Below are 26,716 nucleotides of genomic sequence, written 5' to 3' on the forward strand. Positions count from 1 at the left end.
AGGCTGCTTCCATGACTTGGCTACTGGGCTGCAATAAACATTCTGCTGCAAATGTCTTTGTCGTAAAATGATTTTTGAGCATCTGGGTATATACCTAGTAGAGGAATTGCACGTCTACTTTTAGTTCCTTGAGTATTCTCCAAACTTCTTTCCAAAAAGGACATATTAGCTTGCATTCTTACCAGCAGTGTAGAAGTGTTCCCTTCTCTCCTCATCTATGCCAACATCTGAAGTTTTGGGATTTTGTGATGTGGCCTAATCTTAGTGGAGTTAGATGATATCTCAGAGTTGTTTTGATTTACATTTCTCTGATGATTAAAGACAATGTGCCTTTTTTCATGTGTTTGTAGGCCATATAGCCTATCTTCTTCTGAGAAGCTTCTGTTCAAGTCTCTTGCTCACAAGAAAAAGGGGTTATTTGTTCTTTTCTTATTGATTAGTTTGACTTCTCTGTAGATTCTAATTATCAGACCCTTGTTGGAAATGTAACCTGAAAATATATTCTCCCATTCTGAAGGCCATCTGCTTGCTTCACTTATTGTGATCTTGGCTGCACAAAAGTTTTTTTAGTTTGATCAGATCCCAGTAATATATTTTTGGTGTTGTTTGAATTTCCAGGGGGTTCCCCCCCATAAAAAATTCTCCCAGTCCAATTTCTTCAACGTCTTTCTTGCACTCTCTTCTATTTTTATGTAGATTCCCATCTTAAGGTTAAATATTTTATCCATTGAGAATCAATTGTTGTTAATGGTGAAAGGTGAGGCTTTATCCCAAGTTACAAGGCTGCTTCACACACGTAAATCTATAAATATAATACATCACATGAAATAAAAAACAAAGCCCATATAATTCTCTCAATTGATGCAAAAAAATAAAAAATAAAAGCTTTTGACAATATCCAGCATCCTTTCATGATCAGAACACTTAAGAAAACAGCCTTAGATGGGTCTTTCTTAAACTGATAGAGGCCATCTACAGCACACCCACAGCCACTATCATATTGAATGGAGTAAAATTGAAAACATTTCCACTCATATCTGGAACTAGACAAGGATGCCCTTTGTATCCCCTGCTATTCAACATAGTAATGGTAGTCTTAGCCATCACAGTCAGGCAAGAGAAGGTGAGTAAGGGTATCCAGATGGGGTCAGAGGAGATCAAACTCTCACTCTTCACAGATGACATGATCTTATATCTGGAAAATCCCAGGGACCTGACTACAAAACTCCTAGAAGCAATCAAGGAATACAGCAGGGTCTCAGGATACAAAATCAATACTTACAAATCAGTAGCTTTTATATATAACAACAAAGTCAAGCTGAAAATATACTCAAAGACTCTATTCCTTTTATAGTATTGCTAAAACAGATGAACTATCTGGAATTTACCTAACAAAGGACATAAAAGATCTCTGTAAAGAGAACTATGAAACGCTGAGAAAAGAAAAAGCAAAAGATGTTAACAAATGGAAAAATATACCATGCCCGTGGCTGGGAAGAATCAACATTGTTAAAATGTCCATACTACATAAAGCGATCTACAGATTTAATGCAATCCATTTGAAAGCACCATTGTCATACCTTAAAGAGCTTGAAAAAGTATAGAGTTTTATATGGAATCAGAAAAAGACTCAAATAGCCAATACATTACTCAGAAATAAAAACGAATCAGGAGGCATCACATTACCAAACTTCAGGCTATCCTAAAAATCTATAGTGATCAAAACAGCATGGTACGGGCACAAAAATAGAGAGGTAGATATATGGAACAGAATAGAGAACCGAGAGATGAACCCAGACACTTATCTTTGATCTTTGGTAAGCCTATCAAATATCAAAAGCATTAATTGGGGGAATGGTTCCCTATTTAACAAATGGTGCTGGGTGAACTGGCTGGCAACCTGTAGTGGACTGAAACTAGAAAATGTTTTTCAGCAGACATGATATAACAACAACAACAAAAAGCTAGCTATCATCTCAGGTCATTTCCCTGCAATTTTTATAGTGCATGTATGTTAGTAAGTATCATAAAAGCAAAAATACAAAAATGTTAAACACAGGTGTTTTTTGTTTGTTTTACTGTTGTGTTTGATATACATGAAGTAATGGACATCTTTACTTGTACATTTATCCTAAGGCAGAATTTTACAATTTGTATAAAAAAAAAAATCTAGATATCGCCTTATCTGACTAGTAACCCAAGTAGAGTAAAAATATATGCTCATATTATGCTGAATTAAGTTACCTGAAAAGACATAGTTGTTTTCATTAAACCAAAAATACTGAACTACTCTGAATTGCCAAAGATATTCCCATGTCATGTAAACATGAAAAGCATGTGGGTTGTTTCTGTCTTTCTGGGAATTTTAGAAATACTTTACTTATATAAGAACTGACTTATCTATAAGACAATCAGAATAAAAACTCCTTTAAGGAACTTTATAAAGAAATTTGGTAATACCATTCAGAAAAATAAATAAAAAATTATATATATATATATATATATACATTTGATATATGTAGAGATGCAAAGAGATCTTGTAAGTTTCATTCTAAAACTATAGCCAAGTCTCAGACAACATGCTTTCCTCTTTGCCCACTTTACATTTTTATCCAAATCCTGTTTCTAAGAGATGGAACAAGTTAAAAGTTACCTTCTCAGTATGAAGGCAAGAGCTTTTCTTACCAACATTTATAAAGTAGAACTTGGAGATTTTCCTTTTTAGGGATATATGATTTTATGGAGGCTGTGATGGCACTTTAAGTGGGAAACTGAGGAGACATCAAGCATTTGTCTGGATGTCTCCAAAGCCTTATATAGAAAAAATGTGCAATCTATTTCCAATCAATGTTTTTAACTTTGCAACCTTAGTCAGTTGCTTGCTTTTGGTGTCTCTGAGTCCACTAACAGTCCTGATGGCTACAGAGGCCCAAAGTTCAGGTGACTGAGTGGCTGCAGTGGGAAGGAAAAAGTCTAGAAGAACAGAAAGATGAATGGGACATGGAAGTGTTGGAAGGGTCATATTATCAAAGATTTCAAGAAAACTGAGGGGAGGATGGAAGTTAATTTCATCCATTAACTGAAGGGAAGATGGAAGGCGGTAAAAGTGGGAAGGAAAAGCAGAAGCAATGGGGCGGGAGAGGTAAGGAAGACCCAATTTGAGGATGTCTTCAGTTTCCCAAAGAGGCCATCAAATTTCCAAACTATTCTAAGCAAATTCATGAAAAGAAAAAAAGTGGGCAGAGTTGGTGGAGCATAGGCTTAGTAGGGGTCTGAGAAGGGAGTTTCACTTGACTGAGAACTTACTGTGGGAGAAACAGGATCAGCTACAAAGAACATAGAGGCCTTACCAAGAGCCAGGGGACATTTTACAGCCCAGGAATTCAGGAAGTAAATTTCAACTCAGAGTCAGGAGGTAAGACTTCCAGCCCAGCAAGTGTCTTCCAAATAAAGAAGCCTAAGACTGTAACCTAATCTCTTACTTGCAGACAAACCTAGGGCTATAACTCAGCTTGTATAATACACTCAGAATCTTAAGATTGATAATCTGCCCTTACTTTGCTCAACAGACTGTCATCTGGAATGCTGGCGCAGGAGTCAAAACTACCAATGGATTCCCTATCAATCAACTAGAAGTAAAGACAGAGGCTTCAAAGGTATACACTTGAGATCATGGGTGAGAAGTTTGGGGGGCCAGTGATGAATCTGATCTTTCCCAAGTTACAACACCAAAAATAGTTGAAGAAAAAAATTATTTATGACACTAATTAAAGATAGTAAGGTAAATATTTTATTCAAGGGACTTTAAGGGTCTACTGCAATAGAGTTTTACAGTAGGAAAGAGAGATAGGACTCAATACAAGTTGGAATGTATACTCAAGGAAAAGGACGCCAATCACTGCATTAAAAATCATTAAGAGGGTAGGGTAATTCTTTGCTAAACTGACCTAAAAGTATTCTTACTAAAGGCAGGACAATGTGACTAGAGATTGTTTAGTGGTGTGAGATATTGTGTGGTGGGTGAGAAATTTGATAAGCTATTGAAGAGGATCATATATGCAGCTAAACTAACATGACAAATTGTTCTAACATCAACAAAATTGTGAGTCATCCAGGCTCCTCTGAGTATTGTGTCTTGATGATGCAAACACAAGAGTAAAAATGAGAAATATGAACCTGGTAGAAATGTACTTGAAATCTGGGATTAAAACTTAAGATGGATATACCCCAGGTTTAGGCATGATGGTGGGGGAACAATAGATGAAGTACCATATATTTTGGAGACATATACTCTCAAAATTGAGAAAATAGATAAAATAAACTTAATGATAAGTTATTCTGTTAATTTCTTTAGTGAACTTTGGTAATTTGTTCATTTCAAGAAATATCTACATGTTACCAAAGTTGTGAAATTCATTGGTATATATTTCTTCAAAATGTGTCATTTTCTGTTTAATTTCTTTGGAATCTTGAGTGATGGAACATATCGTAATTCTGGTATTATTAAAGTCTTCTCTTTTTTTTCTTGATCAGTCTAGCTGAAGGAATATAGATTTTATTGATTTTTTCAGAGGACCAGAATGTGGTTTTATTTTTCTTTTACCTATTCTTTGATATCCATTTTTACCTTTATCATTTTGGTTCTGCTTATGTTTTGACTAATGTGTTCTTTTTGAGCTTTCTTTGGGATTAGTTTGTTCCTTGTATTCTAATTTCGTTTATCGTTAAATTTTATTTATAATCGGCACCAAATAATTGCATATGTTTTCAGGGCACAAGGTGATGTTTTAATGTATGTATACATTGTTTAATCATCAAATCAAAGTAATTAGCAAATTCATCACATTTAATATTTATCAATTATTTGTGATGATAGCATTCAAAATCTTCTCTTCTGCATACCTTGAACTATATACTACTATGGTCGTTCTATTGTGTAATAAACTAAGAACTGATTCCTCCTGCCTAACTGTAACTTTCATCCATTAACCAACCTCTCTGCTTTATGCCCTTCCCTCCCCAGCCTCTGGTAACCACTCTTCTATTGTCTGCTTTTTTAGTTCAACTTCATTTGAGAACTGCTGCTTAAGTGTTGATGGGCACTTACGTTGATTCCATATCTTGGCTAATATGAGTAGTGACGCAGTAGACACGGTAGTGCTAGTATCTTCCAACATAGTGATTTTATTTCCTTTGGGAAAATGTCCAGTAATGACATTGTTTGATTATTTGTAGTTCTTTCTCAAAGTTTTTCAGGAATGTCCATACTGTTTTCCATAATTGCTATACTAATTTAAATTTCCACCAACAGTGTATAAGACTTCTCCCTTTTTCATCATCCTTGCCATCATTTGTTATTATTTCTTTTGATAATGGCCATTGTAACTGAGGTAAGAGATATCTCAATTAGATAGCTGATTTTAGATATTTCTTTTTTTCTACTGTAAGCATTTCATGTTAGTTTCTAATCATGCCTACCCAGATCAAACAAATCTTGGTATCTTGTGTTTCGATATTATACAGTTCAAACATTTTTTCTGAATGTCTTTTTTCGATTTCTTTTTTGATCCACAGGTTATTTACTTTCAAAATATTTTGGAATTCTAAAAACCACCTGCTATTAAATTCCAGTGCACTTACATTGTTATCAGTGTGCATACTTTCTATAATTTCATTTTTTTAATTTATTAAGACTTATCTTATGGTCCAAAATATGGTCTGTCTTGGTGAATATACTGTGTGCATTTGAAAAGAACATGCATTCTGCTATTGTTGGGTGGAGGGTTCCACAAATCTCAAATACATTAGCCTATTTTATAGTGCTGCTAATTTACTATATTTACTGATGTTCTTTCTACCTGTTCATTCAATTAAGAAGAGATGAATACTGAAATATAAGTATAATACTGGTTTTATCTCTTTCTTCTTTCACTTGACATCAGTTTTCCTTCATGCATTTTGAAACTCTATTTTGATGCCTGCACATTTAGGATAGTTAGGATTCCTTTGACAAATTGATACCTTCATCAATTATTAAGTGTTTATTTTAGATAGTGCTAATATATCCACTCCAGTTTTCTTTTCATTACTATTTTAATGATTTATCTTCATGTTTTATTTTATTTTTGTCTTTATAATTAAAGTGAGTTTCCCTTAGAAAGCTATCTCAGTTATCTATTGTTGCATAACAAGCCACTCTGAAACTTAATGGCTTAAAACATTTATTACCTCACATTTTATGTGGGTCAGAAATTAAGGAAAGTTTGGCTGGATGGTTGTTCCTCTCTTTATGCTTAGTTGTATATTATTTCTAGTGATATATCTTTAATAGCTCATCTTTTCTCCTATTATTTCTGATCTATCAGCAAGGATATTTGCATTTCAGATATTATAGTTTTCCACTTATTATAGGAATTCCACTTCTATCTTTTTCATATTTTTTTTTATTTCCATGTTTAAATTTTTTGTTTTGCTATTCCATGAGCGTATGGAACATATTTATGATAGTTTTAATATCCTATCTTTTTAATTCTATCTTCTTGGTCATTTTTTTTCCATTGACTGGTTCATCAAATTTACAAACCAAATTGTCCTTTATATACCTTGTAATTTTTACTGGGTGATAGATATTGTGAATTTAATGTTTTTAAGTACTAGATATTATCCTATGTCTTTAAAGAATACTGCCCTTTATAATGGCATGGAGCTAAGTTATAGGGGAAGATTTGATCCTATTGATGCTTTTAGAACAGATCCAGAGGAGCTAATCTGGCCCCTAAATTAAGGTGATATGCTTATGAATATTCTTAATATCCAGGTCAATCCAGGTGATTGATAGACACACAAATTTGACTAGAGACAGGCAGCTATCACCAGCCTGTGTAAATTTCAGGAACTGTCCAACCTACTAGTTTTTCAAGATTCTTTCTCCAGCTACATGACATAAAAATATGAAGTCAAAAATTAGAAGAAGCCCTCTGCAGAATTCCAAATCTCTCTTCTGTGTAATTCCTCCTTTTAAATATTTTTCCCTTCAAATTCCAGTATCTCAGTCTCCCCAGACTCTTATCTGACTCTTCAAATTAGCAAGATACCTCAGTTCTGTTTTGATTTGCTCTCTGCCCTGCATTTTTGAAACTGCCTCCTGGCAGCAAGCTGGAGAAACCATGAGGCCTACCTTTTTGGATTCCTTTCTCTTGGGTATAGTCCCCTGTGATGTCTGTTGTTCAGTATCTGAAAATACTCAACATGAACTGTGGATGAAATACAGTTCCTCCTAGAAATGCCGGGTGAATACTTTAATACTTCCAATTAGCAAATTTTAAAGTCAGAAGAGGCACAGTTATAACTTCCAGTGGAGGTCTCTTTTTTTTTCTTCATCATTTTATTGTTAATTTCCATTTATTCAGTATTTTAGTATCAATCCTAGCCATTTTTTGATCATCAATTTTCCCAAATTTTTTGTGTCCTGTAGCTGTGTCTCTACGAATCTTGACAGCTTCTTTGCTTCGGGGCACAGCAAGAAGATGGCCTAATTTCAGAGTCCCTTCTCCCTGCCTGAAATCAGCTCCTTTCTTTTTCTATACTACTACAGGATCCACATTGATTTAAAAAGAATCATTAGAAAAATAACCAAAGCACTTGTACTCAAAAGTCCCCAAATACATGTTTGGACTTACCGCCCCCCACCAAATCTTATCTACTTTTGTGATATCTCTAATCCACCCATGTTCCCATAACTGTTTTCAGTGCCATCTACTGAGTTCACTATTTGGCCGATACTTCTGCTTTCTTCTATTTTAATTACACTATAATATGAAACAGGATGTTATCTTAATGTTACATTCCACTAATGACGGTTGACATGTTTGTTTTTCTCTTGCATTTTGTCTTTTCTTAGTCAAAACCCTTTTTCTTCTTACGTTATTATTACCGAAGTTCATTTCTTCATCAGTAACCATGAGGTTTGCTTTTCATTCCACATCAGTATAAACCACTGCACTGGCCTCATGTTCATGTATTGATGTATTAATCTGCCTACCTTATGGATTAAATTGAAAACAAAAATTCGGTTTCAGTATTGGAAGGGTGAGCTTCTACAATGCCCTGATTTTTGTTGTCTATCATAAAGAAATATTTGCATCCCAAGTCAAATGTTAGAAATTAATTTGCCTCTTTTCGCAGGAAAGAATGTTTAAATTTCATCAAATGAAACATATTTTTGAAATATTGGATAAAATGAGATGCCTGCGAAAACGTTCTACAGTGTCGTTCTTGGGAATTCTTGTTATTTTTCTCCTGTTTATGAATTTATACATTGAAGATAGTTATGTTCTGGTAAGTCTTAGAGGTTGATAGTTTTTCTTTAAAATAAGGCTTATGTCAAACTAGAATAGCCCAACTATAACCTAACTTCAGTCCAAGGCTATTAACCTGAATATTTCTATGTTTTATATAGCCATACATTATCACCATACACTCGTTTTGATTTAAATTCCAATATTTTATTTAAGGAATTTTGTAATTGTTTTTAACTTATTGTGTTTATGAGATGTAAGGAAAATAGAATAAGGCCCATATGTTCTAGCTGGGGTTTGTTGATGGAATTAAATATGATGAATTAACTCTAGATTCTCTCAATTAATGATTCAACTTTATAATAAAGATTTATTTCGTGATTCTATGTTTACTAATAGAAGTAAACAAATTGTATAAAACAAACACATGATATTGGTTGGATATGTGTTTTACTCAATGATTTGCATTTATTAGACACTTTCAAGTATAATTTTAACTTTTCACTTTCAAAAGACCCAACAAAACCACTGTCTGCAACAGAAGTCTTTATGTCTTTGAAATAGAACCTCTTTGATTCACTATAAATGTGTAAGAAGTAGTAGAGTATATATAAAAAGAAAAAAATCAACACTACTGCCCTGTTTTATGAATTTTTGCATAGATCTGTATTGATCTTAGCTACTAAATGTACAGAATGTGAATTAATGAAGTAGCTTTCCTACTAAGAGTACTTTCCCAACTATATTTCTCTGACTGTATTCGGCACATAGCTATGCAAATTTACTAATTATTCCAGGTACTGAGATTCTTCATTTTAACATATTATTTTCAAATATATATTAACTAGGGAAAATGTATTCAAATGATTATTAAATGCCAGCACACTTCCCTTAAAGTAAATTCAATGGCAGAATTTTTATTAAATATATTTTCACTACTTACTAGCTGATATTTTCTAACTAAATTGGATTTGCCGCTGAATTTTTGATATTATAAAAATTTGAACCATTTTTTAATCATTAATACTAAAATTATTCTTCTATAATGTTCAATATCCATAAAACCCAGCTTCCTATTAGAATATAATACGGTTTCTTTTTAATGCTTCTCCGTTTTGATCCTTTTACTTGTACCTATTTCATTTCTTATGAGCTTATCTGTCTTTATTTCCTTTCTAGCATCCAAAATGTCAAAATGCATGCGATTTTCTAAGCACAGATATTAGTATATCTTTCTTTTTCTCTCTTCCTTATTTTAGTGAATGATAATACTCATAATTCAGAGGAATCAGATGAGTAGTTAGAGTAGTAAGGTCTCCGGAGTTTCTTAACACCTTCTATTCTGCTCTTCTTGCTAGAGAAATCATTTGCACCCTGCAGTCCTAGACATATTAACAGTTTAGTGAGTCTGCCTATACATTAGAGACATATATGCCCTTCAGTGAGAAAATGAAGCCAAGTTCAGTGTAAAAGACAAATAACATTACAAGGTAAGCTAAGTAGAAGAGACGCTGCATGCCCAATCAGCTTAGCCTCTTGGCTGTGAGCACCTTCAAAGTAGCCACTAGGGTATACATTTAGTCTGTAGCTAGTCCGTTGAATTGCGTTCCCATCCAGAAAATGTTATAACGCTTTGTCTTACTACTGAGAAATATACTCCAGCATAGTAGCTACAGAAAGGAAGTATCCAGGGAGAGCCGGGCTGTTGAAACAGATGCCTCTGGAAAGCAGCCAATAAGGCTGACTCAGGTGAAAGTTACATTATTTATTTAGGCTGAGAAGTGTAAAGAAGCTTGTTCTTGAGGATTTAATAAAGTTACTTCATATAAGTTTCATTTCCTTTTATATTCTGTTATGTCCTTAAATCAGGACGAATGAATTCCATCTTATCACAGAAAAGGTTTAGATTGTAGGTGTTCAGGATAGAATTTTTAAAGAAATATTCAATATCCTGCACTGCCCTCATTAATGTTACATAAGAACAGAATGGTAAAATGAATTTGGTGCTGTGATTTTTATAGAAATTTCTTCCAAACTTATAAAGAATGTACCTCATTATGTTACTATACAAGCAGCTGATACTAAAATAAGTCTCCAGTTACCTTTTTGGGAATCCTGCATTTGTTTATTTCAAACTTTAAGGATGTTTTATAGACTTGCAGAGAGACTGATGAAAATATTTATGGGTAAAAAATTAAAAGTGAAGAAAAAGAATTTAAAATGATAACTCATGGAATATTCAATTAGGATATTTCTTAAAAAGTTAATATCGAATGTTTAATTTCAAGTATTTAGAGCCAAGTGTAGTGGCACATGCCTGTAATCCTAGCACTCTGGAAGGCCAAAGTGGGTGGATTGCCTGCGCTCACAGGTTCAAGACCAGCCTCAGCAAGAGCACTACCCCTTCTCTAAAAATAGCCGAGCACTGTGGCAGGCTCCTGTAGTCTCGGTTACAAGGAAGACTGAGGCTTCAAGCAATTGAAGACAATCCCTTCAGCCTGAGTTTGGGGTTACTGTGAGCTATGATGCTACAGCACTCTACAAAGTGAAACTCTGTCTCAAAATAACAATAATAATAATAATAATGCCTTGATAATTTTGACAAACATAATATACTTGCCATCTGTAAAACCCATAAACTTTAAAAATAGCCTGGCTATTTTTAGAGACTGAGTCTTGCTCTTGCTCAAGCTAGCCTCCAACCTGTGAGCTAAGGTGATCCAGCTGCCTTGGTGTCCCAGATTGCTAGGATTACTGGCATGAGCCACCACCCCAGCCCAGTAATATAAAATTTTGAAATGCATTGCTAAAGAATAAATAAACATAGGTATTTAGGGTATTTAGGTTCATAGATATAATTAGATACACAGAAAAGATATTCAAAATGAATCTTTATTTAGTAAAGCTCTTGTAAATTTCCAGCCATGGTCTACTATATTTTTTATTTTAAGAATATTCCAGTCTAGAGTGGCGCCTGTGGCTCAATGGAGTAGGGCACCAGCCCCATATGCCAGAAGTGGCGGGTTCAAATCCAGACCTGGCCAAAAACTGCAAAAAAAAAAAAATATATTCCAGTCTGGCCAATAAATTTAATATAATATTTTGAATTAGTCATATTTTCCATTGGCATTTGAATTTGACAAAAAGCATTAAATGTTTCAATTGACATAAAACTTAAGTGAATCTTACCTAATCTCTTAGAACAGAAGTTTAATCAATGTTGTAATGACTATAGCAACATATTATCAGGACCAATTTTACTTCAGAAATTTATTTTCTCTATAGTCTTAATAACTTGGGTGTGATTGGCCTGACATCTGATACTGAATAGCAGAAGCAGACCCACAAAACACAAGGATAGATTGTATACCTTTTCCAGAAAGAAACCCTTATTTTTAGTTATGTTGCTCCTAAACATATTCTGTCAATGGTAGTAAATCACGCACACAAGCTAAATGGCCATTTTGCTAATAAGCTATAGCCAATAGAAAGTTGATCATGGTGACTAGATAATCAAAATTTATTAATTTACTAATATCATCTAACATATAAAAGAAAGGCAATTAATGATGGCTAAACAGGACATATTTTAACCAGATTTTGAATGTTTTAATGAGATGAAGAGTTCACCATTAAATAGGTAAAAAGCATCCCAGATAAAAATGGATCGGAATTTTACCTCCAGTGTAATGCCACACATACAAGGAAACACGTTATCATGAGAAAGACTAATGCAAAGTCAGTGCATATTCTCTTCAGGGGTAGGAATGTGTCTCATTTGAGGTTACTTTAGGACATTTGATAAATATTACTGTCATGTCACAAAGACCCTGGCTAGCCATTCTCAATAGCTAGATCGTGGCCATGTATGCAACACACTTAAACTTCTTAATACCTTATTATTCAAAGTCCAACTGCTGCATCTTCCTAATCATTCTTTCATTCTTTTTTTTTTTTTTTTGCAGTTTTTGGCTGGGGCTGGGTTTGAATCCACCACCTCCACCTCCAGCATATGGGGCTGGCACCCTACTCCTTGAGCTACAGGTGCCGCCCAATTCCTAATCATTCTTAAAGTTTCACAATCATAGTGATAATGTATGGTCTTATATTTGGTGCTGCTTGAAAAAGAGTAACTACAGGGAGTCTCCAAGTTCCAAACATCCAACTTTCATGCAACTTGCAATTATGAACAGAGGCTATTACAGGTAATAGGTACATGTACCTGTTTCAACTTACATATGAGGTCAGACAATTAAACTCTCAAACACATGCTAGAAAAAGTGCTACTTATCTCTGTGCTGGATATGACTATGGTCACCTTTGGAGTATTCCCCTTGACCTTCTAGCAATAGTGATATTCAGCAAGCAAGTATGTAGGACTTTTCCTAGGATGAATTCACAAACTTAGTGGTTAGGCCTCATACGAGGACAGGTCTGATGGTCACTCCAGAAAATGAGTTCCAAAATTGCTCTAATGGGTGGACTAGGGGCTGGCGTCATTGCATAGCTTCCTAGGGGGGAGAACCTCAAAGGCGACCATAGTGATATTCAGCAATGAGGTATGTAGCACTTTTTCCAGGATGAGTTCCGAACTTAATCATCAGACCTCAGACAAATTCAATCTCAGGACACCTCACATCTACAGAACCTATCTTGTTTGTAATCTGGAGACTGCTTATAGTTTACTATGACTAAATAGAGGGACTTTGAGCCCCAAATGAAAATAAATAGATTTCCGTAAAATTTTAAGATCTCTGATTTATTAAAAAAATAATCTTAATGTAAAGGCAGTGGGAATTTTTGTGTTTTTTTAAAAAAGAGAATGCCAGTGCATCGCTGGAGTAAAGGTCGACTTACAGACCAATGAAATAGATTTGAGAGCCCAGAAATAAAGCTTTACATTTACAGCTACTTTATTTCCATCAAGCATGCCAAAATAATTCAATGAGGACAGGAGTCTTTTCAATAAATAATCCCAGGACAACTGATTAGCTAAAGACAGGAGAATGAAATAGAGCTCTCTACCTAACACTCAGAAAAAATAACTCAAGTGGGTCATAGAAACTAAATACAATAACTAAAATGATAAAACTCTAAGAATAGCAGTACCTGTGGCTCAAAGGAATAGAGTGCTGGCCCCATATGCTGGAGGTGGTGGGTTCAAACCCAGCCCCGGCCAAAAACTGCAAAAAAAAAAAAAAACTCTGAGAATAAAGAATAATAAAGTATAGGAGTAAATATTAGTGATCATAGGGCACCAAAAGCACAAGGAACAAAAGATAAATAGTTAAATTTAATTTCATCAAAATTAAAAATTTGGTGATTCTAAAGATGTTATCAAGAAGATAACTGACAGGATGGGTAAACGCTTATGAATCACATATCTGATAAGGGACTTACATCCACCCTGCAGAATGACCTCAATACTCAAGAATAAATCATGAAAAACTGAGCAAGCAATCTGAAAAGACGTTTCTCCAAGAAGATATAAAAATGATCAATACACACATGAAAAATCATTCAAAACATACCAGAAATTAGCCACTGTACCAATGCAACTCAAAACTACAAGAGATAACACTTCACACCCACCCCCAAGATAACTATTACCAAAACCACAAGTCATAGCCAGTATTGTCAAGGATATGGAGAAATTAGAAACCTCATCCATGGCTGGTAAGACTATAAAATGGTCCAGCCACTTTGTTTATTTATTTATTTTTTATTAAATCATAGCTGTGTACATTAATGCAATCATGGGGTACAGTGTGGTGTTTTCATATACAATTTGAAATACTTTCATCAAACTGGTTAACATAGCCTTCATGTCATTTTCTTAGTTATTGTGTTAAGATATTTATATTCTACTTTTAGAAAGATTCCCTTGTTTGTACCCTTGTAAGATAAACCATAGAGGTGATCCCTCCAATCACCTTCCCCTTCCCTCCCCCTCCTCCCTCCCCATATTCTTAGGCTATAATTAGGTTATAGCTTTCATATGAAAACTATAAATTAGTTTCATAAGAGGTCCAGCCACTATGAAAAACACTTTAGAAGTTTCTCAAAATGTTCAACATATAAGTTATCCTAAGATCCAGAAATTCTATCCTAGGCATGGGCGCACGAAAAAAGAAAACATATGTTTACACAAGATGTCTGTATGTGAATGCTCACAGCAGATTTATTCAAAGCTAAATAGTTCCGCCATCAACTGAGTGAATGAATAAAATACAGAACGCTCAAACACTAAGACTTTACTCAGCAATAAAAGAGAATTAATCATAGGGAAAAGAATGCCATTATTAGTTCATGCTGTAGAAAAGTAAATGCAGCTCGAGTTTACAGAGTGGAACAGAGGAGAGAAAGCTTGAAGCTCAAACTCCAGGTAGGAGATCAGATGAGCAGTGATGACCCACAGCTTGTAGTGTTAGTGCGCATGATTGAGATTTATATAACCCACCAGATTATATATCATACTTATATATTCACTGTGTAAAGATAAACTATATTTAACCCAGGACCATCTATGTTTTATGTTTGCCTCTTTCTTGGCATTTAGGAGGGAGACAAACAACTTATAAGGGAAACATCCACACATCAACTGAACTCAGAACGGTATGTTCACACTTTCAAGGATTTATCTAATTTCTCAGGAGCCATAAATGTCACCTATCGCTACCTAGCCTCCACGCCTTTACAAAGAAAGCGTGAGTATCCTTACACTTTTAAATAAAGAATACATAAAATGTTTTGCTTTGAAATAATGAACATTTGTTTAATTTGCATAGCAATAAAAGTTTGAAGGCTTACTAATATAATAGTAGGAAGGACTTCAGTGTTTCTTCACAATATGCAATTACTGTACTCACTGACCCACTTCCCTTAGTAACAAAAAATAAAAAGTTATGCCTAATTGTAATGCAAACCTTTTAGCAGTTTGCTCTAGGTATAAAGAAGCTAGGAAAAATCAAATTATTTAAAATCTGGAAGTTAAATTTTTTTTTCTATCTTTTATCTGTGAGTATGCGATAGTAGTATGTCTTTGTAGGGTACATGCAATCAAATCAGGGTAATTACGATATCTGACACATGATACATTTATCATTTCTCTCTGCTAAGAGCATTCCAATTCTGCTATTTTATCTACGTTAAATATACCCTCACTATTAATTGTAGTCACTATGTTATGCTATGAAATTGGTAATCCAACCTCTCAGGGTTTGGGTTTTATGACTTGCCATAGGTTTTGGATTATTAAAAGTCGGTGCATTATTTCATTGGTCTGACAAAGTACTACAAAGTAGGAGGCTTTAAATAAACAACAATTTATTCTCTCATGGTTCTGGAGGCCAAGAGTTGAAATCAAGGTGCTGGAAGGGCCACCTTCCCCCTTCCAGGAATCCTTGCTTCCTCGAGTCTCTGGCTGCTCCTGGAGTTCCTGGCCTTTCTCCTTGTAACTCCAGTCCCTGCTGCCCTCATCAGCAGCAGCTTCCTTTTGTCTTTCTGTGTTTTTTCCTCTTCTGATAAGGATCCCTGCTAGTCACGAGATTTGGGACCCTCCCTAAATCCAGAGTTATCTCATGTTCCTTAGCCAACTACATATACAAACAACCTATTTACTAATAAAATTGTAAGTTTTAACTAATAAAATTCTGATATTACAAGTAAACATGGATTCTCTTTCACACTCTACACTGAGTTTTAAATATATATATATATAGAGAGAGAAAGAATGCTAAGAAATAACATACTATATTTCATGGACTCTGAGACACCATACCTTATAAAAATGTACTATTATTTAATCAGTATGTCACTAAGAAAATATAAGAATTGTCAGTTTTGTTCATAGGATGCTAACAATTGTAATATGCAACCTGAGTTTTAAATGGATCAGTGGAACGAATACAAATCTTAGAATCAATGAAATACCATGAACTTAATAAATTATATGGGGACTATGCAATGACTTTGCTTTTAAGAAGTGTTCATTGGAGTGGATTTCTGCCCACCAGTTGGAGAGAATTGTTAAGTTAATTTAGGGTTTTTAGATCTTGTTTTCTTTCATTCCTCGATTGTCCAGTGTTCTTAAGGTTCTTTCTAACTGCATAAGATCACTGCCATATTTTTTCATCTCCATCTGTTACTCCACCTTTGTTTAAACATTACTGATCCCTCTTTTCCGTGCTAGATTTACTAATTTCTATTGGCACACACACCAGCTGCTTCATGCTAAAGAAGCAACAGCGGCTGAGAGTTGAGCCAGTGGAATCTCTCACCACGCTGCCTCCTAAGTGGGACACTTTGCACAAGTTCTCATCTCACTGTGACTTTGTTTTCTCATCCTTAAAACAAAGGGATGATGATAGCAAATCTTTCCCAAAGACTGTTATGAACAAATTCAATGTATATTACAGGCAAAATGCATAAACTCCTGCCTCTTATGCAGAAAATGTTTTATAAGTGTTGACGATTTTTGAGTACTTATGAAGTTTGGTACCTTATACTTTGGTGGTAGTAGATAACAAATTTGTGTTACAATAAAGTGCAGAGTGAAAGCTCAAATATTTTCTAAAACATATATATCTCAACCATTCTGATATGTAATATGGTTTTTCTATATAATGTGGTTTATATGATACTGAAAAAGCCCCATTCAAGAAAAATATTCCTTACTAGTTGAAATGAAGATTTCTTAGTATCATATAACCCGCATCATGTAGGTGTCTATATTAAAACAATGATCTTAGTGTATATAAAAGTTTCCCCATTTTCTAAATAGTAGTTCAGAAATTTTATTCAGTTGTGAGTCATATGAGAATGAGAACCTAAAAAATGAAAATATTTCAATAAAAGACATCTAAATTCTCAGAGGTGAACTGTCTTTGCTTGGAGTTTTATTTTACTCTCTAAAAATATCCAATTTCTAATCTTAGCCTTTAAAAGTCTGAATGAAAAATTCTCTCTCTCTCTCTCTCTTTTTTTTTTTTTTTTGGCAGTTTGGTTGAAAAATTCTTTTTTTTTTTGCAGTTTGGCTGGGGCCAGGATTGAACCCACCACCCTCGGCATATGGGGCCAGCACCCTACTCCCTGAGCCACAGGCACCACCAGAATGAAAAATTCTTTAGGCAAAATTATTATAATATGTGTTTCAAAATGAAGAACATAGTGATGTTCATTGTTCACTTTCTAATTAATATACTGGGCAAATTTCAAAATAAAATGGTGAATTCCTTTAGTACAAAACAATGATAGTAATCAAAGAAAACCAAAAATTTACATCACATATTTTATAAAAGTCAAAGATGACTGAATTCTTCTGTTCACTATTTGAGACTGGTTCATCAGCCTTAACTGACAAATCCTTTCCGCTTTTGCAGATTAAAAATAAATAAAAAAAACACATCTATCTTTTCTAATAGATGTATTTGAGAGCATTGTTTCAGAGCACTTTAAACCATCTTTTTGTATTTAAAAAACAATTGTTCACAGCCAGAGGGCTCAGACATTATTGTCTTTGAGATGTAATTTGTTTTTTACAAAAATATAAATGATGTATAAAGTATCGTAGTCTTTATATATTCAGCTTAGTCCTATAATTATAAAACGTTCTATGCATAATCATTCACTAGAGTAGCGGACCTTAAAAAAGACTATGTCTCTCTTTTTCTGTTTCTGTTTCTATTTCACGTTTAATTTGTCTTCCTTCTGAATTCTTTTGCTCAGGGTATCTTACAATTGGCCTTTCATCGGTAAAACGAAAAAAAGGAAGCTATTTACTTGAAACAATCAAGTCTATTTTTGAGCAATCCAGCTATGAAGAGTTGAAGGAAATTTCAGTGGTGGTTCATCTAGCAGACTTTAATTCATCCTGGCGTGATGCCATGGTCCAAGATATTACGCAGAAATTTGCCCACCATATTATTGCCGGAAGATTAATGGTTATACATGCTCCAGAGGAATATTATCCAATCTTGGATGGCCTTAAAAGAAATTACAATGACCCAGAAGACAGAGTCAAATTTCGTTCCAAGCAAAATGTAGATTATGCTTTTCTGCTTAATTTTTGTGCCAATACTTCAGACTATTATGTAATGCTTGAAGATGATGTCCGGTGTTCAAAAAACTTCTTAACTGCCATCAAGAAAGTCATCGCATCCTTAGAAGGAACTTACTGGGTAACTCTTGAGTTCTCTAAGCTCGGCTACATTGGTAAACTCTATCATTCTCATGATCTCCCACGTTTGGCACATTTTTTATTAATGTTTTATCAAGAAATGCCTTGTGATTGGCTGTTGACCCATTTCCGAGGTCTCTTGGCTCAGAAAAACGTGATTCGCTTTAAACCATCTCTCTTTCAGCACATGGGCTATTATTCATCCTATAAAGGGACTGAGAATAAGCTGAAAGATGACGACTTTGAAGAGGAACCATTTGACATCCCTGATAACCCCCCTGCGAGCCTATACACCAACATGAATGTGTTTGAAAACTATGACGCCAGCAAGGCTTACAGTAGTGTTGATGAGTACTTTTGGGGGAAACCGCCTTCAACGGGAGACGTCTTTGTGATTGTATTTGAAAATCCGATTATAATTAAAAAAATTAAAGTGAACACTGGAACAGAAGATCGGCAAAGCGATATCTTGCGTCACGGAGCCTTAGATGTCGGGGAAAATGTTAGGCATTTCAAACACAGGAGACAATGTACTACTTACTTACGGTTAGGGGAATTCAAATACGGAAACTTTGAAATTTCAGATGTGAATCAAAAAATTCCATTTGCTGTCCACTGTATGAGGATATACGTTACCAAAACACAGAAGGAATGGCTGATTATTAGGAGTATTAGCATCTGGACTTCCTAGCCAGTTCAATCAATATGTTCAATTACTGAAGCAGGACTTCCTGTTTCTTCTTTTGCTACCTTTGTCTTTTGGAGGGAAACCAATGGAGAGGGTGTGTTAAAAATAAACGTGAATCATCTTGGCAGTTTTGATTTGCACATTGTCAACATATTTTACTCTAATACATATTTGTATTTGTCTTAACCTCTGAAGTTGAACATTGGTCCATAGTTAATGTTACTTTAATTTGTCTGTCTTAATGTTCTGAGTTTCACATGTCAACAATTGTCAAAGGGGTGATACGAAAGATTCAACATGAAAAAAATAGTTTATTGGATGATGATTCTTGAAAAATAGTTGCCAACTGTATATACTGAAAACAGTTGCCAACTAATAATCCATTTGTCATCAGCTAGGTTTCATTAAGCCTCTGTATGAATATGTTGTGGTTAGAATGAATATCTCATTTACTTTTCTTGTAAACTTACGTTTCCATTGACTTCTGTACATCTACAGTGAATACCTCCTTATAGAAGTGGTGTTTTTACAGCAGAACGTTTTGCGTAGGTGGAGCAAGGGAAAAGAAGAAAAAAAAGAAAGACTTTAAAAAAACACCCCTGCCAATTATTTATATTAAAGGAGACATTGTTCATTGTTAAAAAACATTTAATTGAGTCCTATTGTTAATAAATTTTCTGTGGGAAATAATCTTTTTCTAGTTTCCCTTTTGCAAAAAAAAGAAGAAGAAGAAGAAAAAGAAGACGAATAGTTTAGCTCCATGTTTTCAGGTTACATTGGATGCCTGAATTTAACAGAAGAAATTAGAGAAAGCCTGTAATATCTCATTCTTACAGACGTTTTACGTATATGCTGAAAATTTTTGAAATTGGTTTTATATGCTTTGTATTAAAATTCATGTGATTGAAATTATTGTGATTTATCATATACTTTTGGGGGAGTTTAAATGAATGTATTATAAAGGAGAAAAGAAATAACCTTAGGATAGTTGACCTTTCTAAAATCAATGTTCTATTTTTTAGCAACGCCAGAAGAGATCTGATTTTTTAATAACCAGACAACCCTCTTTTCCTTGTAGGAAGATTTCTCCTCACATAATTTCTGTTTTCTCCTTTCTGTTTGCTACATGAGTCCCAGATAATACATTATGCTCTCTGGAAATAGCTGTTATAATTCTTCCATATTATCCTAATTGATGTCTTAAATGCTTTTGTGGCACATGAACCCACATAGAACACCTGAGTAAATTTTATTAACAGGGACTGGACAGTTGTCACTATACTATGTGTCAGTTTAAGCAGTTCAGGACACTTTAGTGTATCCTAAAGACACTGGTTTTTCAGAATGCCCCACACTTGTCTTATTCTTTTAAGTTTTGATGAACTGGCAAAAATTAAGGGGTTTATTATGAAGAAAACAGAGAGCACTTCATACATACTTGTGGAGAAACTCAAATACATGTTTATGTAAATGAATGTGTGTGTGTGTGAGTGTGTGTGTTTGAATACAGACTACACTTTTATGGTAAGAAAGAATAAGAAATCTTGCTGCTTTTTCCTTCTATCCTTAGGACTCAGTGGTGTGCAATGGCCCAAACAAGACGAGGATCTTTTTATTTTATTCATTCTATTCAAATAAATTAAATTGGTAACTCAGATAAAAAAAAATAGGAAAATTTTGTTCTTTCATTTATATAGTAGCAATTCTGTATTTTCTTTTCATCCAGTTATTACAATGTTGGATATGGAAAACTTAAATCTTTTATAAAGTACTAAATATTATTAAATCTTGACATATCTAAGTCTTAAAATCATAAGAAAATATAAGCACTACTTTTAAACTATTACTGTTACTTTGATTTGGAAAATACTTGCCAGAAACCTAAAAATACTCTGTTTTTTTTTCTTTTCTTATTTTTCATATCCTCTTTTATCAATTGAGCAGTATTAAAGTATTCTAAATATATCTCAAAAATTAAAAATAATATTTATTCTTCAGTCCCAATAAATGGTTCAAAACTGTTTGCCAAAGTCATGACCTAAGCAGACTCCATTAAATCTGTTAAAACTTTTTGCCTATTCTTCTGAGAGTGTGTTTCCAAAGATCAGCTATTGATATCTATCAGCTTCTTTAAAATGCATCAAGAAAGTTTGCTGGGTGTAGCAGTGAATTTGGATATTAGTTAGAGAATTACAAGTGTGAACTACAGAGGTCTTTCACACACCTTGACAAAGACAGATTTTCCGTTAGTAGACAAGAGAGACAGATAACTGCTCTCTTTTCAAAAGAAAATATGACCAAATATACTTCATGTGGTTTGCTGATGAATTTTCTATATTTAAAATTCAGAATAAAACTCTACTAATTTTCTAGGAATATTATCTTAGAGGCATAGAGCCAAAAATGCAGTTATTAGATTTAATGATACTTAATCTGTCATTAAGCATTTATGATCTCTCTCTCTTTCAGTGTGTGCATGTGTGTGTGTGTGTGTGTAGTTTTGAGTTGAGTTATTTAATGGGCATGAAAATAAGATGCTGACAGGTTTCAAACATAGAATGTGTTGTGTACCTTACATAATGCCTCGGATTTGTATAATTTTAGCTGAACTAGAAGTTGACTTACACCTAAAATTCTCCTTAAAGGATACTTTTCACCATTTATGAACATCAAAGAAAAATGTCTTATATTAGGAACCTGACAATCAAAGCACAATAAAATTTGGAACACACTCTTCTTAGTAAAGCATCACAAGAATGGAGAAGCAAGAATCCAATGTACTGAATTCCACTATAAAGGCAGTAGATGAGCTACTACAAGGTTGGGGGTTGGGGGAATGAGGAAGCAGGGGGAAGGAGGGAGGGAGGGGGATGGGAGGTCATGGTGTGTGACACACCTCCTGGGGATGGGACACAATTATAAGAGAAACTTTACCTAACAAATGCAATCAGTGTAACCTAATTCTTTATACCCTCAATGAATCCCAAACAGTAAAATAAAACAAATGTATAGAAATAAACATCAAATAAAATCAATTTGGAAAACGTACATTTTGGGAAAATACACATTTCAGCAGCATTCGCAAGTGTGGCTATACAACAAAGTGTCAATGGAAGAAGTTTTTTTAATGCATTCTCCTTGAAAACTATATCCTTGTGCGATTTATAAAATAGATATTTTCTAGGTACAAAAAATATAATTTGGAAACCAACGTGATATTTAGATCTGTTCTTTCCTGTAGCTATATTTATGAGACTTGAACATTCCATTTCTTACTAGACCAGTATTCTCTGGAAACTTTTGTAATGCTACCCTAGAAAAAGTGTGCTGTATAATAAAATGTATAAGTGAAATAACCATGTACAATTACAATATGCAATGTGTTGGGGGGGCTAACTTCACGTCTAGACGCTCATAAAGTGTACTTCATGTCAATATTTGCCAATTTGTCAATATTATAATTATATGGCACAGAATGTGGTACTCAGGATTAACACTGAAAATATTATACCAGATGCCCCCTAAACTGAAGAATTAGAACCGTGAAATTCTCTTCCTTTTCATTGCCAATGCATAATTTTACTGTGATAGTACCATTGAGCAGTGATGCTCACCTAATTTTATAATATTTATTATTACAAATACATGATATCCTCTGAAGATCATGGCATATGTAGCCATTACATTAATATTGAAATTTTCTGCTTAACACAATATTAAGTTCAAGTGAATTTCATCCCATTGCTTTTGGCCCTGGATTCCACACTTTCTAGATCTCGATTCTGTAATCCAATGTTTGATCATTTGATCTCATAAGAGATGCAACAGAAGGCCATGCAGACTTGAGTTTGAAACCTGGTTCTTCAATTAATAGACTCCGATATGAGGAAACTTTTTGAAAACTTTTTTGAAACTCAGTTCCCACATATGTGAAATAGGAATAATTTTGGCTTATAGGATTTTAAAAAGGAACATGTTTATTATTGTAGCTCCTTGTAGAGTTGAAAGTGAAATAGCATTAAATAAGGCACACAACTGTTTCCTTTTTATCCATGTCATGTATCCATAAAAGGATATGACCCTACAAAACACTCCCAGAGGCCTTCATCCTAATCAATAACAATTATGACAGTCAGTGCCCATGAGAAATGTCATACAGCCCACGTTTTTATATTTTGTCCAACATAATGTCATATATAATTATGTAAATATCTTCCTAAAATCAACATGTATTACATGCTTATCCGTCTAATCTATTACTCTAAAAACCTCATCAAAAATACAGAACTTTCTCTAATGTTCCCATCATAAATATTAGCATTCGTTTTTAAGAAATATGAATGCATTTACTTCAAAAAATAAATAAAAATAAAGCCTTATTCTAATTTCTAAAACTGTGCTCAGAATCTCTATTAAGCTCAGAAAGATGAAGTTTTCAGAATCTTTTTACTTTATTCTCTAAACGTCAACTTCCTGTTCTTGGAATCTTTCCCATAACTGGCAAAAGTTATCAGTGCACTGACTCGGGAATTGCCAGGACACTGATGTTCATGCTTGAAAACAGGCAGCTTCTCTCTTGGTCAACCTCGAGCTTCCTTGTTTAGGTTCCACTGTTCTGAATTTCTTCTCTGTTCAGTTCGAGTTTTCCTTGTTAGGCAGAAAAGGCTATAACAAAATGCAGTTGATTACTTCTGGCTGTTTGGGTTTTATTTGCTTTTAATGTTTTGATTTATCCCAAGCAAGAGAAACTTGTCTTTTTTATTATGTCTTTTATCTGGTTTGAAATGTTTACATCGCTTTATACGTCTGTCTTCATCATGACAAATCTCTCATTCTATGGGAATGCATACATACCAGTGTGTAGATGTATGTGTGTATATGTGTACATACTTGTATATATGCGTATTTATGTATGTATATGTGTGACAGAGACGACAGAGGGAGGTATACCTTTTGCATTATTTTTCATCTTCACATCACCATTCATTTTTGAGTTTAGCTTCCTGAAGCCCTGTCCTTTAGCTTACGTCCTTCTGAGCTGACTTTGGGCTACATATCCCCACTCATATGTTTTAGACATTACTTCCTCTGAAGATCACAGCATCTTACAGATTTTTGTGTAACATTTAGGAGTCATTAAATTATTTTAAAAGCATATTAGTTTACTAGGGAATTCCATTCTCTGAAAAAAGAATTTCCCATTCAGAATTTCAGGTTATATTTCTTTTTAATCCCTTAATATTTCTAGATCAAAAGAATTTCAAGGAATTTTATTTCTAAACTAAAAAAATATTAAGATAATAGTATATTTTCCCCAAATTCTAGTCCCTTTTACCTTATTAATCTGTTCATCAGTTCATCAGAGTTACTCCGAGTCTAAGTAGAATCACTCTGTTAATCACAAAATCTTTAGAGATGTTTAATGTTCTACTTTTGACATTGAAATAATGTAGATTTGAGACCATTTTCTAGAAAATTAAATCTTAATATCCATTCTGAAGAACACACATATTTGAGACCAGAGTAGTTTTGATTTAAACCTTTGCTTTAGCTTTCATTTCACTCTGTCTAGACATTCTCTTGGAAGATTTACCCCAAAGGATAAATTCATTATGTGAGAAAGTAAATTTTATATGTTCATAGAAAAAAAAGTACAATCACATTAAGAATACAGCATGTTCAGATTTTCACATGGTTAGTTTAAAAAGCATATCCCAAATAGCTATCTCTCTCTCTCTTTTTAAATTTCAGATTAATTATGAGGGTATAAACCATTAGAGTACATTGTTCGTGTTTGTTGAGTCCAAGTTGTCATAGAGCCCTTCACTCAGGGCTCAGGGAGTGTGCTTACCCTTGCATTGTGCCCATTCAGGGGGACCTTACAAATCTTCAGATGAGCCAAAGACATAATGACAAGGTGCTCAGTATTTTCTATTAAATAAAAATTTCCATGAGGCAAATTTAATATTCAGGAAACTATCACTTTCCTTGATAGTGGTTGTTTAAGGGTGAACAATAACAGTTAATAATGTTCAAAGGCTTATTCTAAATTTCGATTTATTGTGTGTTACAGTTTTAACCACAATAGCTGACACACCTTACAATCATTCTGCAGATAAGTATAATTTTGATGTATAAAAATCATCAAAATCAATGGAGAAATAAAGCAGTAAAGGTTGAGAACACTCATAATGAAAAGCAAGCTATTGTAAAAACACTCAAAATATATAATTTATAATCTACTGAAAGTTTTGGAAGAGATGTAAGAAATGTGTCACTTCCCCCCTTTCCTTCTCATTGTCATCTGTTATTAAGGAACCTAAATTACTGACTCTGCACCCCTGGTAGCAGAGTGGTTATGGCTCCAGCCACCTGCACCAAGGCTGATGGGTTTGAACCCAGCCCAGGCCAACTAAACAACAATGATAACTGTAATAAAAAAATAATACCTGGGCATTGTGGTGGGCACCTATACTCCCAGTTACTTGGGAGGCTGAGGCAAGAGAATCACTTAAGCCCAAGAGCTGAAGATTACTGTGAGCTGTGATGCCACAGCTCTCTACTGAGGGCAACTAAGTGAGACTCTGTCTCAAAAGAAAAAAAAAAAAGAATCTAAATTACTATGGAGAGACATATGGGAATCCCATTTTTAATCAACAAAATTTTAAACGCTATTAATAGCTGGACACCTAAAAATTGTTTTATTATAGCTTCATCTGAGTCAGTTTTCTCATTGAAAAATCATCAATCATTTTCTCTACAGTACATCCCTAAATATTTTTTAAATGTTTAAAATATTTATGCATCTTTTTCTGTTTCATCTAAGTCCTATTTTCCTTATCCTTAAATAATCTAGATAGTTCTCTATAAATATATATAAAATATATATCATAATATGTAATATTATTATATATTAGTATAATGATTAGTAACAATTAGTATAATTAATTAGTATATTACTATAGTTATATATTACTATCATTATATCTTAGTATAATAATAATTATATATTATCATATATAATATATTTATTTTCTGCCACATTTCAACATTATTATTCTGCATTGTCTACTTAACTTTATTAGTTTGTAAAAATATGTTGTATTTCCAGAAAGTTGAAATAATTCCTTGATTCCTTTACCATTTGTCCTTCCTTAAAATAATCTGGTTTGGAATAAGAGGTTACACCCACAATGTTACCCTTGCGTGTGATTGGTACTGCAGCACGACATGACATGTTATTAATAGTTGGCAGAAGTTATGCCCTATTTTTAAAAATAAACTCAATAATGAAACCTATACCCTGTACCTTAACCACTAATACTGCTGAAAACGTTTAGACTTACTCTCTTCTTGTATCACATTGGATCTATTCTTGAATTAGAATTACTTACATATATAGAACTATACTATTAGTAAAGGAATAATATTTGAAAAGAATTAAAACTTCTCAAAGAACATTTTCTTGACTTATAAATCAGTCTCCACTTACTTCCAAAATTGTAAGCAATCTCTTCTGATGGAATATAGTTTATCCATAAATGAAATCATTTA

The 26,716-nt window shown here is 33.8% G+C and overlaps 1 protein-coding gene across 2 annotated transcripts in view; it reads left to right on the forward strand.

Moving 5' to 3' along the window:
* MGAT4C (MGAT4 family member C) overlaps positions 1-19,195 on the forward strand; it is a 719,505-nt gene extending 700,310 nt beyond the window's left edge. The window contains exons 1-4 of one of the 2 annotated variants that reach the window (XM_023509368.1): positions 3,576-3,656; positions 8,185-8,337; positions 14,857-15,004; positions 18,024-19,195. In XM_023509368.1, the coding sequence (XP_023365136.1) occupies positions 8,191-8,337; positions 14,857-15,004; positions 18,024-19,165 (1,437 nt within the window). In that variant the 5' untranslated portion in view covers positions 3,576-3,656; positions 8,185-8,190 and the 3' untranslated portion in view covers positions 19,166-19,195. Of the gene's footprint in view, positions 1-3,575; positions 3,657-8,184; positions 8,338-14,856; positions 15,005-18,023 lie in introns of those variants that run through there. The other variant, XM_003783377.3, reaches the window with a different exon arrangement.
* Positions 19,196-26,716: the final 7,521 nt, after the last annotated feature.

Source organism: Otolemur garnettii, unplaced genomic scaffold (assembly GCF_000181295.1).
Source record: "Otolemur garnettii isolate 467f Iridium unplaced genomic scaffold, OtoGar3 scaffold00007, whole genome shotgun sequence".
Taxonomy (NCBI): domain Eukaryota; kingdom Metazoa; phylum Chordata; class Mammalia; order Primates; family Galagidae; genus Otolemur; species Otolemur garnettii.